Genomic DNA, 16,239 nt, shown 5'->3' on the forward strand with positions numbered 1-16,239 from the left:
TACCTACACATTTGAGATTCAGGAAAACATTTGAACTAGGAGAAATCCAAAATGGGAATAGCAGAACTTCATCTGGGAAATGTCACAAACAATAAAACATATCACTATTTAACTTGAATTCTAAAATTCCCTACATAAATTACCCAAATTCCAATTATTTTTAATGTGAATTGGTATCACTGGAGTTTTACACTTTTCTATTAAGAACGTGCAAGTATAAAATAAATCTTTATCTAAATACACCAGTTCCTTCAACAATTACTGTAAAATACGATAGATTAGAAATAAAAGCAAATTGTAACAATCAATCATGCACAGCTTTCATGCTCTCACTTTTCCACATAAAAATTCATAATATACAGATTACCAGAAATCTTTAATTATGACGAAGTGTATAATTCCTTTTTTGTGTTTTCTGCAAGATGGAAGAAAAATACTGACTCTGAAAAAGGAGAATCCAAGATACAGTCATAATATTTGTAATACTTGGCTATAAAAGACAAGACCTGATCATACAGCTGGATGAGAGATACTGGAGAAATATCCAGAATATGGTAATAAAGATTCAGAACTGATCCCTTTGGGTAGCCATTCCTGTTCCCCTGCTCCCAGCTGCACTTACAAAGTGGCCAATTAACATGGCTTCAAAATGGCTAACCTTTACTTCAAGGTTTTTTACATTGTGGTAGGAAAAAAAAATGCTGATACAGGGGCATCTTGCCAGTCAGGCAAAGACAGTATATTAATGGAGAGCAAGGATTAGAACTGACAGTTCTTGACTCAGACCTTGACGTGCGTTTCACTTCCCTGAAATCATAAAAAATGCAGTTTAAAATGCAGTTACCTAATATTTCTTCCAATTAGAGTTGCTGTTTCTCAATAAATTCTGATACTGAGAAATGCAAGAAAGATATATCACATTTTTGGTGCTGCAATGTGTCTTATGAAATTACTTCTCAGTCACTGCTGTGTCTGAGCATATGCACAGGAAGCCTTGTGGTTGCTAAGGGTTTCACGAATCACATTCATTTCATGATTATTTTAAGCACTATGAGTGGTACACACTGATCTGTAATTATCACTCAGGCATTAGAAAACAAATATTGAATATGCTGGTAATTCAGCCAATATTTTGATATACCAAAACTTCAATCCCATATTGAAAAATTAAAGTAGTTCTGCACCTATATAACACACATTGAAATTTACACTTTCTTAACAAAAAAACTGCACTTTCACGGAGACAGAATTGCCTTGGCTGTTTAGAACATGTTTATGCAAGATGAAGCAGGATTCTTTCAGGCAAGCATTCTCTATTAGGCTTCAATTCATTTTACCTTACTTAACCTACAAATTTTCACATTATTAAGCACTCTAATGTTGTATAAATACTGTCCTTTGGGTCTCATTTAAGAACAGGATCAAGTGTGTTTAAAGGCTTAATCAAAATTTAGTCAAAATTCCTAGGTTTTATTTAGCACCTAGCTGAAATCACTGAAAGCCATGGAGTCTTACATAGTTTCCATCCAAAACCATAAGCTGACTCATGCTGTCTAAAGCATTTTTGAATTTTTTTCATAATTCTCAACTAATCCGATCAAATTAATTGCAAGTGCCTGAGAAGCCTCAGTGTCTTAACCTCAGTAACACCAGAGGTCTGTTATTTGCAGCTACGTAAACTTTCACCATCACCCCCACCACCCGCTTCTCTAGAGAGACACCGCAGAGGAGGAGGGGGCTTACCTGGGATCCTGCTGCTGCTGCTCCTCCCTGCTGCCTGTCAACACCCCCGGTTACTCAACCTGCCCCAAAAGTAACTTTCACCATTAGAGTCAATGTCTGTCACCAGCACAAATTCTCACACATGTGAATGTCTCTCAACTTCCTTGGTGCACACCCAAGACACAGAATGAAACCTGTTTCAGCTAAGCTTTAAGTGTCTTTCAAACTTTTTTCTTGCTTCTGCTAATAAATCATCTTCAGTGCTAATTTGGTTCCTCTGTTCAATTGCTTTCCAGGTTGAAACTTAATGAAAAAATCCTCAAACTTCAAATTACTTGCTATTATGTATGTACATATATTCAGGTGGTTTATCTGTCTGCTGTTAGATCCAACAAGTAACCAACCAGTCTTTCCTTACCCTAAACTCTATGACTCTTTCTATTGCCTCAATGTCCATTTCCATTATCTGATATTCCCATTTCATAATCAATGTATGAAATCAAAGACAAATAATGCACAACCTATAGGACTGATATGTAAATTGCAAATAATCCCTCTACTGGTTTTGGCTGAATGTCTATTTTTGTCTAAAGATTGACATTTATCTAGAAGAATCGCCTGAATTGTATACACATTATATAGAATGCTAGCTAAAGATATTTCATCTTGAAGTTGCCAAATACTTGAACAGTCTGTATGTCTCAAAGTCTTCATCATAATATAGCTAAATTCACTATCGAGAACAAGCTAGGAAATCAAATGTAAACCCACCACCTTCCAAAAATCATGCTTGAAGATCATAGAAGACTTCCAGTATGTCTTACTTGCTGGAGCTAATGCAATAAACACACAGAAAAAGCACGTAGTCCTTATTCCACACAGCCATTTAAAATGCTTTATTTTTCCTGCAGACAGCAGTTTTGAGCAGAGTGATGGAAGAAGCTGCTAAAAGGCAGAAGTTAAGCCTCTAAATCTTCCAAAGCAGTCCCCTCCATTATTTATAAAAATATATTCCATGGCAGAAGAAGGATATTTCTAAATAGATCACCTCACACTCAGATTTGAGTGTTGGCTCTACATTCCAGCAAGAAACTTGTATCCAAACCTCTGTACCACTGGAAATTATCAAAGGAGCACAGGTCTGGCACATCTCACTGTCTGTGCTTCAGGGCTCTTAGCCCTACCTTGCAGCTCCCAATCATCACAACTCCATCTCCCATACTTGTAAGAAAGATCATGACCTACTCCTCCCCCTGGGATGGTCACAGAGTCATGGGAGATGTTTGCTCTTTTAACAGAGTTCCTGCTAGAAGGCATTTCTCCAGATGACAGTATTATGCCACCATCCATCTACCCTTCACATCATCCAGACTGTTTCAGTATGATTGTGATGCACTAAATACTTCATTTCACCACACGACCCAGTAAATGGAGTCTCTATTGTCAGCCGTTAGATAAATTTAATGGTCTGGAAGTGTTTGTCTTCTCACTCTCATGTTCCCTCTACTGCCCAATACTGCTAGAAGTTACATTTTGCTTTAGTTACTCTTGAAACTCATAGATGAGATAGTGTCTTCCCATGCAGTGGTATCTTATCAACTTATCGATTATCATAGAATGGTAAGGATTTGGAAATGGATGTCTCATTACTCTTTCTTTTATTCTGTCTCTCCTCTCATTCACCTTGAAGTCATAGGTATACCTATCCCAAATCAACATGCTGAATATCTCCTTCATTCCTTGGGATCAGAAAATCTGGTCTGAAGAATGTTGATACTCGTCTTTGGAAAACAGCATGCAAAGATGTAGAAAGTCCTTTCAGAAACATTAAGAACAAGCTATCATATAAAAAGTCAGCTGACGTTCTTTCATTTAAGACTACATTAACCAGAACTGACAACTTTGTACTAAAAATATTTTCTAGAATACTATTAAGAAAATATGTTGCTGTCATTGTGAAGGCTTTTGAAAGCCTGTTTGTTCCAATTTCTGCAAACGGTAAGTGATAGAAGGGATAATAAGAAGTATGAAACTTTAACAAAGTAGCTTCAATGATATTTTCTGGTTGTTAATAGTTTTATTATTGCAGTTTGTATTCTTGCATGCATAATAATCCAATGCTGTAAATGCTGAGAACTGTAGTGTGTAAGCTACAAGCCCTCTAAAGAAAAGGAGGGATTGATACTTGGGAATGTAGCAAATGTAACAGACGTAGCAGATGTAGATAGAAGTTATAACTTTAGGTTGTCAGAACCATTGCACACAGATTAATTGAAACCAAAGCAAGTCTTGGTTCTTTGTGAATAATTGGGAAGGCTGTAAATTAAGAGACTCCTGAATAATCCCACTTAGACAGCTTAGCCTTGGGAGAGCAAATGTGCAGATAAGGAGGCACCAAGATGACAAGAAGACTGGAACATAACAACTTTGAAGGACAAGGTACACGTACATCTCAGAACTGAGTTTGCGCAGAAACAAAGGTCAACCAGCAGACACCATGATGAAGAGTACGAGCCTTCATCTGAAGACCCCCAACAACCACCCAGAGGTGCCAACAGACATGCACGAAGAACATTAACATATGCTAATGAGTTCTCCATAACTGCTAATGAGTGTCTCCAAAAACCATTAATATGGTAAATATTTCTTGGAAATATAATGAATATGTATGTCAGCATAGCATAAATACCTAGTAATTTTATCTTTTCGGCGTGCACGTTTGGAGGAGAGATCCCCTTTGTGCCCAGTGCCGTAATAAAGGATAGCAGCTTAACAGTATACATTGCACTGTTAGGTTATTACCAGATCTTCGAATCATAAGGACAGAAGATTGGTAAGTGTTCAGCACTAAAAATAACTTCATTGCCCAGTGATCAAAGAATCTTCATCTATGATGCTTACCATGAGTATCCTTTCCTCTACTTGATGATGTCACATACAAGTAAACAATCCAGGAAATGTTATTCATTATCATTACTATAATGACACTTTGTTCTGTGATTTCTCTGTGGAACCAAACTACATTAAATACTATATATTCTGTATATAATTAATATTTCGATTTCCCCAAGATAGAAATTAGAACCAGGACAGAATTTCCTTGCTGCATGCTACAGGTTAACATATATAAATGTGGCCAAACCTTCACAGCTAACACTTCTGGCAACTTCTAAATTTGTTTCATTAGTAGCTGTGGAATTTTTGAGATATCAAGCTGTAGAAGCTGGGTCCTGGTAAGTAATCTGGGTCCTCTGTGCTTATTTACAAATGATTTTATATTTATTTCTGACCTGTTGACTTCCATGGGCAGAGCATGATATACAGTAGTGTTTGGTTGCTTAGTATATCTTCCATTCCATTTCTCTCAACATACATACAGCTTATCACTGATGTTATATTAAGTCAACAGAGGTTACAGAAGGACCTATATAAAATATATTACAGAAGAAAATCCCTCATATTCAGTCTAAGAACATGGTCAGATGTGGCACCCCAGTTATCTCTCTGTGCCCCTTTTTTCTAGAAATTATTGCCCCCCCATATCTGACAGCACAAGTGCATGTGTAACAATATGTCTTCAACCTGATACTGCCAAAACAATGTGATTCACCTTCAAGATATTTTACAGTAGGGGATTTCTACTGAACTCTTTCCACAGAACAAGATTAGGGGTCATGTACGTACAGTTACGCTATCAGATGAAATAGGGTAGCTGGTTCAGACGGCCTAACAGGTCAACATAACAACCAACATAACAATCAACATAATCCTCCTTCAATTCAAGCTTGAACTTGTCATTTGGTTTAGAAGTCCTCCTTTCCTACTTACAATTAAACACTTGAAGTACCAGAATATAAAAGTTATACTTTTAATGTATAATCACTCCTTCCAGATGGGATGACAGAGCCAATTGATCTCGAATTCTGCTTTTAAAGTGTATCATGGTTTCTGTGGAACAAAGTACAGATCTCTATTTGTTGGGATAAAATTGCAAAATGTAAAAATACATATATTTGCATTAGGAACTATTACGGACTATTGAGTACAATATTAAAATAATTTAAGAGTTACCTTAGTCTGCCTAAAATGTTGTAGAAGAAATACCACTACCTTAATTCAGATGTCTTTTTTACTGAATAATTAACGGCTTCAACAAATCTATTTTCACTAAAAGAATTTTTCATTCAAAAGACAGAGCAAGACATAAATGCTTTAGCACAACAGCCATAGTAATTACAGTACAATTTTGCTGTAAAGTCATTACCATTTCAGTGTTTCTGAAGAAAGGATACAGTACATGTAATGTATATGACAATGTAAAAATTTGAATAGAAAATTGCAATACTGCAATTAAAATAAAGAAAAAAGAAAAAAATAGGAGATGCTAGAATCCAGCACTCTACGTAATGTGCAAAACTGACTTCTGGCATTTGGAATTGTTAAAAATAAATGTTCTGCTGAAGAATTGCCAAATCAAAGTACTTCAAAGTAGGTCTTGATAATGAGAAGTAGAACATCAGAAAAGCTTAAACACACTTGAGAGTTGTATAAATGTTTAAAAGAGGAAAGAATCGAGCAGGTGAACTTTTCCCCTATATTCTTTACGAATGATCATAAACAGGATGAAATGTAACATGACCATTCTTATTTACACATTCTTTTTATTCCTGTGAGCTTGATCTAGGATTTGTTTACATGAGAAACTAAATTTGAATTAAGGTCAGGTAAGAAACTGAAATTCACTATCTGTCCTTGCATAGCTCCATCTTTTAATACTTCAGGGTGAGTAGAACTAAACAGAAACAAGTCCCTGGAGCTCATCAGGAAGAATACTTCCAAAAAAGTTACTCTTGAACAATATCACGTTAAATCCATTATCTAACGTGGTATTTACAGGCTATATGCATATCGGATTTGGTTCTGGAAAGAGTTGTGATAGGAATTGTGGCAAACCAAATAAAAAAACATTTGTAGTCAATGCCTGGTATAGAGCTGCCATTTTCCTCAGCTGCGAAGTGCGTGGCACCTCAATATACAGAGTTCAGGCTTTGTAGGTCTGGGAAGGCAAACTGAATTAGAGGCTGCTAGTGTTTCCTTTGCCTTAATTCATGCTACCCATATGAGTTTCCCCTATTCCTTCCATATTTAATAAAAACAGACTAATAGACTGTGAAAGTATTATACAGAAAGTAGCAAACCGCAGCCTTGCTCTAATCAAGAGGACATCATGGCGAGACAGGCCGCTATCCTTACCACAGACTTGCCTAGCTTTTCCTCTACTGCTTGATGAGTTTGAGTCTTTCTTCTTACACATACCACAAAGTGCTGTGACACATCTGTCCTGATAAGATGTACTAACCCTAACTGCTGTTCACATTGTCTTGCCTTATTTGAAAGCACGCTATTAAACCAACCTGATTATCAGCCTATTCACTAAAAAGTGACAATATTTTCACAGCTTCCAATTTGTTGATGTTCCAGGATTAAAGTGGAGCATTCCTCAGAAGGTGTAGTCCAGAATCTACCATCAAAAGGGTTAGTTTTGTTTCGTTTAAACTGAGTAAAACTAGCAAACCTAGAATGTAATTCACCTCCAGAATATTATTTTAATCGTCTGTTCCTCATCATACTTGTAGCTGACCGTAATTTGCCTGTTTATGTACACTCTACAGTTATTATAAGCAGACTAGATTGAAAATTCAGAATCTGGTGCTCAAACTGATCATGACAATATTCAGAGAATACTCATGATAAGAATAACATGGAAATTAGACTTATTCATCAAGAATTTTGCAGCAGACAACACTTTACTTAACATCTCTGTATCACCAGGAGAAAGAAAACACAAAAGATATCTCTCGCCCCAAATGGATTACAGGAGATTTTTTCAGAATACGTCATGTATCCCACATGACAAGAGACATGTTTGCTTCTTTATTTTAGAAAGAATGTTCTTTCATTAATTATCACTCAGCTCTAAGGAGTTACACTATTGTACAACCAACCCTGCTAACTAGAGCATCAGATCCAGCATCCTTCCCTAAGGCAGAGTACATGGACTGTGCGTTATAAAGCACCTCTTGTGCTCTTTTGGCAAAAAAACCTTAAACATAATTCTCAGGCTTTCTGTCCAACACAATGACCATCTTTCATAGTTGTTAAATGATACGCTGCTCCATTACTTTCTAAAAAAAGTCCTACACTGATTTCAAAATGAACCACAAAACTATATTCTTCCAGCTATATTTAATTGCTTGTGAAATTGCTTAGAAATGTTCTGTTTGTTATCTACACAAACACTATACCAGAAAGAGCTTTCAGCTGGAAAATTCCTGGGCTTCTAAGCAAGCAATGGTTTATAAGAAAATTTCAAAAACAGCCTTTAATATAATAAAATTCTGTTCTTAATGTCTGTGCCTTTCTAGGACTCAGAAATTAAAATATGACTTCTTCAAGGTGATGACAGTACAACATCTCTAAATTTAATCCTCTAGGGACATGAAATCTAACCTGAAAAGTTCAGCTCCCTTATGGTCATGACTAACATAATTGCTAAATTGCTTTTGATTTTTTGTAGCTCTACTGAATGAATCACTACCCTTCAGTCTCTCTGCAAAGCCTTGACATTCCTTTCCAGTAAGAACCTGCTACATTTTAATTTCAAAATAGAAAACTAGTAAAGTTCTTGATTCATTGTTATAAGATAATGTTTGTTCACACACTTCCTAAGGATTTAGGAAAAGCTTGTGTGTATAAAAAATCAAAATAGGCAGCAAAACAATTTGTTAGAACATGTAACTACATACTGTGATTTGCCTGTCATATTCTCAAACAATACCAAGTTTTGTTTTCCATTGCTTTTCAGATTCTCCTATTGCAGGGTATTTTTTATTGGAATCCTCAGTTTAGAAATCAAATTATTCACTTTAATCTAACATAGCTTTACTCAGAGAAGTAAGCCAGTAGTTTGCCCAAGAAAAACAAGCCAGTTTTAACACAGGCATTGATCATGAGGGAGTACTTACCTGAATAAAGACCATAGACTTATATTATATTATTATATTATTAATACTAGAGCAAAGTATTCAGGAGTTAAATTTCATAAACTTAATGCAAATTAGAAAGTGCCTCATTCAGTAGTCTCATAGCAACACATTGTTTTCACCTGCAGATATCTACAAAATGTCAAGTATGCAATGCAGGAGGCCCTTGAATGGAAGATGATGAAAGGAAAATTAAGTGCAATGCTAATTAACAGTTCATTCCTGGTGAATGTGGTTTTGCACATGTGCCTTGATCAAGCAAACCGCAAAAGTAAGAGCTCGGGGTTAATGAGAGCATTTACAGCCTGTTTGATTGTGATTGCTGGGATGAAATTCCTCTAAGATCTTATTGCCATTACAGATTGAGAATAGTCAAGTTCAAGTGCAATTTCACCCTGGAAAAATAATGTGAAAATGACAGCGAATCAGAGGGATATTACCTTTTTGGGAGGCCACCACCCTTTCCTAGGTCAGCAAATGACAGTTACTGCTAAAGCCTGTCTATGTGCTTATATGGCTTGAATACCAGGGTCAGGACCCTGGTTGGCTATCTGCTACGCAATGTTCAGTAACACTATATTTGACCATACTAGGAAGTGAGTCTTCTAAGCCATTTTATATCTATCTCAGCTCATTATTTCTGTGGGTTTCGGGATTTTCTGAATCCCATATTTTATGATTATTGATGACTAGAAATTCAATTGTAAGGAACATTAAAGGACCTTGTGGACTCTGAGTGATTTTTAAGTTGATTCAGGGATTCAAGGATGCAATTCTGAAAGATGTGTGAGAGATATCAGTGTTAACATCGGCCAGAGGTTTCGATTTTGTGCAGTGATACACACACAAAGAAAGAGAAAACACCAACCACACTTCTCACTATAGTGTGGATGCACCCAAAAAAAAAATTATGGAAAAGCCAAAGGATTGCAAAACACACAACTGGAAGGTAAGTACATAGCTGGAAACTTTGCTCCAGCTTATTAAGAACTTTGTAGTGCCGAAATTGTTAGAGGTATTCCCATATATAAATAAATTAAACACACATTGAAGTAGAAAAGGTGAACTCACCATGAGACTCAGGGATCAAACCAAGCAATGAAGAGATCTAAATCTAGCTTTTTAACATTTAAGGCAAATGCAGCAGTTGTTAAAAGGTGGATTTGCTTCCTTTTTAGGAAACCTGTGTTGAAATGCCTGATTGATTAACTGAGAGTATGCAAGAAAGTCAGGTTTTAGCCCTCCTCTGCCATAGTCAACCAAGGAATAAGAATGAAATGTGTGCAAGCCAGAGTAGAGACACTGACATTTAATACAGTAACTAAACTAGCAAAAAAGTTTATGTATTTTTGTGAAGAAACTTGTCAAAGGCTCAGTAATGTGAAATTAAAGAGAGATGCAGGAACAGCTATCAGTTACGAAAAAGCAGGTACACGTGCACCCGAAAGAAAAAGATATGATCCACGGCATAACTGTTTGGAGAACGAAGGACTATGAGTATTTTGTGCCATTTTTCCATTAATCTTCAGTTTTTATTATCTTTGACATTTGCTGTCTGACAAAAGTGATTTTAACTTTGCATAGAACAGCATCTATCTTAAAATACTGCTAATATTCTACTGTTGGATACATGGTAATGTATTTTACATGAAGAAGAAATGTAAGTAAAATCAGTGTAATAATTTTCCTCCTGTAGATCCTAGATCAGGTATTAAAGAAAGGCATTTGTACTACAGTGAATCGGATTTAATGTGAAGTTAATCCAGGGAGCAATTTAAAGTGTGCTTTGCCATAAAATAACTGTTTTCTACTCTTGTTTTTAAAATGTACTAGTGTATAAATATTTGTTTAAGCCTGTCATTCACTATAATTATTGTTTTGAGGTCATGCCAGCTGCATTTATTTTAAATTTTAATCCAGAATAGTTAATCTCAGACTTTTTTCTGGAATACTCTTACTAAAGTTCAAATGGGAGCACCATTAAATGAACAAACACAAAACAGTGGAGTAAAACATTCTTACAGTACAAAGAAATAAAACTTTTCAAAATTGATCTCATAAAATGACAACAATAACTCTCAAAGAGGATTAACCAAAAGAAGATCTAATGATTTGGTGCTAATAGAGTTGAAGGCGCTTACTCAACCACAGCTATTCTGCTAGATTCTGATACATTGAAAAAAAGAGATCTTGGCACCTCAACCACAAACATGATTACAGAAATGACATAAAAATTTACTAAACTTTCACGACCTCATTTATACTATCTAGTTGTCTGACATGGCTTTCAATTACTTTTGCAGTAGGAGGAATTAATTAATTCTACTCAGAGGTAGAATAGCTTGACGTGCAGATACATATTTGATCATAGATTGATGTGAGCCCCCAAATCTGACAACGTATTATTTAATCATGGGAGTAATTCCTTTGTGAGGCAGATTTCTGAGTTTTACCCCTGTGGCTTATCACCTCTGGTTACAACCAGACTGTCCTAACATTTCAAGGCTGAAAATCCAGCCTGCAATTATTTTTCGTCAATTACATTAACCTCAGAAGTCCAACTGCATTGTGCACTCACAGACCCTTTTCTTTCAGAAGCCTATGAAAGCTGCTGAGTAAAGTGATTCAGATTTTTTTTAAACACCAGTACTCATACAATTTAGCCCAAAGATACATAAATACAAATGCAAATATTACAGCAATAAAATCTGTATCTTTTCCTCTGCTTTGCCATTCACCCTGCCATTCACTCCAGGTTGGCTCCCACTCTGCTGGAACACAGGTTCTTCCTTGCTCCCTCCACGTATTCCTGACAGGGCTCAGGGATGCACACTGTCCACTTTCGTGTTCTAGTCGTGATCCTTAATCTGTTCAGCATTCCCTCTAACCTTGGGGCCAGGCGTGTGAAAGACAAACTTTGCCCGTATAGGCTTTCCTTCACTTAGGTCCCTCAATACTTTCACTCTAAACTGGGCCCAGTCCTTTCCAGTTTTGCTTCTTGGTGGTTTGTTTTTTCTTCCTGCCACTCCGCTCCCTGCACTCCAACAGACATCCCAAACAGGTGAACTAAGGAGTACTGGCATTAAGAGGACATTTTCCCTCACCTTGCCTTTCATCTACCACATACACTACACATAATTGTTTAGCTCATATAGTGAGGAATTTTATTAATGCATAGATACACTTTAAGTTTAGATGTATGATTTGATCAAATCTTTTCAAATATTTATCTGCAACAATATGAAAGGAACACACTTGCAAGCATATAACAGTCAATTCACTAGTCAAGGCAGCATCCTACAGATTATTCTCAAGTCCTGTTCTAATGACAATACAGGTATTTATTTTCAATATTTAATTCATGAAAAGCAAGTAAATACAAAACATCATATGTTTTCTGATACTAAAGACAACTGTTTCCTAGATCTTCATCACTCTGCAGGATAATGCTGTAATAGTATTAGTCATCACAGGTCAGAATTTTGGCTGGCATGAACCTCACAGAACATAGCCGAGTTACATCAGTTTACATGAGCAAATGTGTTTTCTGACGCATTTCTGTACAATGGCACAAAGAAACAAAATAAGTGTTTTCTAGATGAAGACTATCTGCACTGAATGTTTTATAGTTCAGCATATATTCAAAGTTCCATTACAAAGCTATTGAACAATCCTCAATTACGAAGACAGATAAGAAGAGATGTTTAGAAACATATGAATATGTCATGCACACAATAAAGATATATGGATTAACAGTTTGTGAAAGGTATTTTACTGCTGTCACCAATGAAGCACAATTTGTGCTTCAAATGTACTTAATTCATTTGCAATGCTCTCCAGCAACATTTCTGTACTGAAAACACATAAAATCATAAATTATATCGGTTTGAGACAGTAAATCCTGTAGTATATCTTCTTTTCACTACAGGCCTAGCTGACAAAGAATTTGACATAGACTCCTTTGAAAATCCCCAGCACGAGCAGAGCGACGCTGGTGTCTCACAGAGCCAAAGCAGCAGGCAGCCGAGCCAAGTGGCTGGTGTCAGCAAGGTGGGACTCTGGGACTCGCGAGGCACAACAGCTCTCCCATGCACAGAAGAAGGATTCATTATATAAGGATTTCTCAGACAACACAAGTATCAAGCTGCCTTTTACTAGATCCACATCTACATATCCAGGTTATTGGAACTTGTGACTTAGCACTAAACTTCATTGAAAACAACATTTCCTTTCCTCACCGCTATTCTTGTTACATACCAAGAATCGATTTGACCAGGATAACTGGTTTCTGTTGCAATGCTGGGTTTGGGGTTTTTTTCAGCAATGTAGCCTTTTCCAAGCTCCAAATTATAAATTTAGTACATGGCAGAATGATTTTGAAATGGCATGAAATACTCTAAGAGAAAAACACATCATCTTTAACAAAATAATTATTTCATTTTGCAATATTTTTATGCACACTCCATTTAACTCCACCAGATTTCTACCAGCAGAAGGCTTAAAAATTTTGTCTCAAACTACCAGTTCTAGGTGTCTTAAAAAGCAATCCAAATTTTCCTTTCTTTGATGGTGGTGGAATAAATGCTACCTTAAGCATCACTGTGTTTTTCAGTAGCATCCCGTATAACACTGTATATTTAATACATCTAAGGCCTAGGTCTGCTTTGGAAATTGTAATTACTTATTCAGATTTGTTCCAATGTTTTCTTGTGATGAATAAGGCAGTTTTTAAGTTGCCTTTCTGAATTTTGTCAGCACTTCCCAATCCCATATTTGTAAAACTGTGGCACTTTTCCAAAACATATTGTCTCATAAATCTTATTCAAACAGAAAGATCTTTAAACAGTGTTTTGCAGACCTACATCAGTGAATGAACATGGAAACTTTTCTTTTATAAATAGGATCATAGAAACCCCATAAAAGTCAGTTTAGAGGTTTTTCAGACCTTTTAGAGACTTTGAGTTTTAAAAAGAAACTAAGATAAATATACCATGGTAATCCTATTCACAACGTCTATAGAATCTCTATTTATTAGACCTGTCATTGCATTTAACTAGCTGCTCATAATTATCGAAAAGATAAACACTGTTGTAAGATGGATTCATGGTAGTGCATTCTCTCTATTAATAAAAAAAATGTCCCTGCAGTTCCTCTACTGTTGGATTAGATGGTATAATTATGTGATCTGCCAGACCATTCACCAGCACCCTCCTATAGAACTGGAATGTTTTTATTTAGCTGCTACATTTCAGCTACCATTCAAAAATTTAAAATGAGAATGTCTAATTTTGTAGTAATCACAGTTAACCAATTTATTACAATCATTCTGCCAGCCACATGTCCTCTTCCACATTCAGCTTTGACGTTATTTTAAAATTTGACAGTAATGTTTACATGTAATGCTATAGGCATTCGTATCACTTAACAAAGTAACCAAAAGCACAAGAACTTCCTCAGACCTTTCAATATACCCCAGAAAAACAAATACAAAAAAGCTATTTCTAAATAACGTAGACTTTATCAAGTAGGCTATGACTATGGGTATTCTTCTCAAATAAAATTTCACTGAAAATTATACAGCATCAGAAAAGCTTTTGGGTTTGAAAAATAAACATTTTCTTATGAAAAGTAAGCCTGTATTCTGTCAAAAACCTCTTATCAGTAGAGCACAGAACAGTGGAAGCATTTTGCTGTCTCTATGATTTTTTCTGAATGTTCATCGTGGTACATGACACAACAGCTTTATGTCTTCTTCAGCTGATTCTCACATGCATCAGCTTCTGGGCCATCTGATAAGGATTGTTCTGCTCCTCTAAATCAGTAAGTACATTAGACCTCTGCTTAGCTGACGTAAGTACCTATCAGCCAATTCCTGAATGTCTGTTTTATCAGGGGAACTCTCAGCAGCCCAGCAACAAATAACAGTCCAGTCCTAGGTCCTAGTCTCAATGATTTCACAATCCGGTTCGCTCATGGCCACCCAGACTAGGACACCACAATGGAATAAGAACCAGGATGAAAATATGAACCAGCTATGAAAATATGCATATTAATTCATGATTCTCGGTTTCTTTGTGTGCATACTTAAGGCCATTGACTCCACCTTTCAGCGAGGAGTAGGCAGTAAAGTATCAACAGAGAAGGAGGAAGAAAAATCATATATGTAAAAATTCATAAGGAAAATACATGAACCTGTTAAGTTTTGGATGAAGAGTTAGAATGTACCCTCAGCAAGTTGGCTGATGACACAGAACTGGGAGGTGTGGTGGATACACCAGAAGGCTGTGCTGCCATTCAGCGTGACCTGGACAGGATGGAGAGCTGGGCAGAGAGGAACCTGATGAAATGCAACAAGGGCAAGTGCAGGGTCCTGCGCCGGGGGAGGAACAACCCCATGCATCAGTACAGGCTTGGGGCAGACCTGCTGGAGAGCAGCTCTGTGGAGAGGGACCTGGGTGTCCTAGTGGGCGACAGGTTAACCATGAGCCAGCAGTGTGCCCTGGCTGCCAAGAAAGCTAATGGGATCCTGGGGTGCATCAAGAAGAGTGTGGCCAGCAGGACGAGGGAGGTTCTCCTTTCCCTCTACACTGCCCTAGTGAGGCCCCATCTGGAGTACTGCGCCCAGTTCTGGGCTCCCCACTTCAAGAAAGATGAGGAGCTACTGGAGAGAGTCCAGCGGAGGGCTACGAGGGTGGTGAGGGGACTGGAGCATCTCTCCTATGAGGAGGCTGAGGGAGCTGGGCTTGTTCAAGCTGAAAAAAGAGAAGGCTGAGAGGGGACCTTGTAAATGCCTATAAATATCTTAAGAGTGGGTGTCATGAGGATGGGGCCAAGCTCTTTTCAGTAGTGCCCAGCAACAGGACAAGGGGCAATGGGCACAAACTGAAGCACAGGAAGTTCCCTCTGAACATGAGGAAGAACTTCCTCCCTCTGAGGGTGATGGAGCACTGGAACAGGCTGCCCAGGGAGGTTGTGGAGTCTCCTTCTCTGGAGATATTCAAGACCCGCCTGGACAAGGTCCTGTGCAGCCTGCTGTAGGTGACCCTGCTTTGGCAGGAGGGTTGGACTAGATAACCCACAGAGGTCCCTTCCAACCCCTACCATTCTGTGATTCTGTGATTCTGTGACGTTCCCATTCACGTTCCTTTTAACAAAACTAAATTTCCTCTTCCAGATAATCAATACATTATTATCAACATTATTTTAAACCACTGTGAACATGTTTTCAGCTCCAACAAAGGGTGACAACATCTATATTTTAAGCTCGGACCACCTAGTAAGAGCTTTTTGCACATAAATATACATATTACAACTATAATACCTAAGATGGCTCCACTTCCAGCAGAGCAGGAATAGTTACCCACTTCTATCAATAGATTCAAAATTTAATCTAGTGATCCAATTGACTCTATGGAGCCAGCTAGACTGCACACATAATTGTCATCTCTCTAGAACAGGACAGATGTGCGGGAGA

At 37.2% G+C, this 16,239-nt stretch overlaps 1 protein-coding gene across 12 annotated transcripts in view; it reads right to left on the minus strand.

Annotated features, from left to right (window-relative positions):
* Positions 1-16,239, minus strand: part of PDE1A (phosphodiesterase 1A) — a 235,525-nt gene that overhangs the window by 69,185 nt on the left and 150,101 nt on the right. The window contains exon 1 of one of the 12 annotated variants that reach the window (XM_075430513.1): positions 4-72. The exons of the other annotated variants lie outside the window; for them this stretch is intronic. Coding sequence (XP_075286628.1) covers positions 4-11 — 8 coding nt within the window. The 5' untranslated portion in view covers positions 12-72. Of the gene's footprint in view, positions 1-3; positions 73-16,239 lie in introns of those variants that run through there. 12 annotated transcript variants of the gene reach the window in all.

Source organism: Opisthocomus hoazin, chromosome 9 (genome assembly GCF_030867145.1).
Source record: "Opisthocomus hoazin isolate bOpiHoa1 chromosome 9, bOpiHoa1.hap1, whole genome shotgun sequence".
Lineage (NCBI taxonomy): Eukaryota > Metazoa > Chordata > Aves > Opisthocomiformes > Opisthocomidae > Opisthocomus > Opisthocomus hoazin.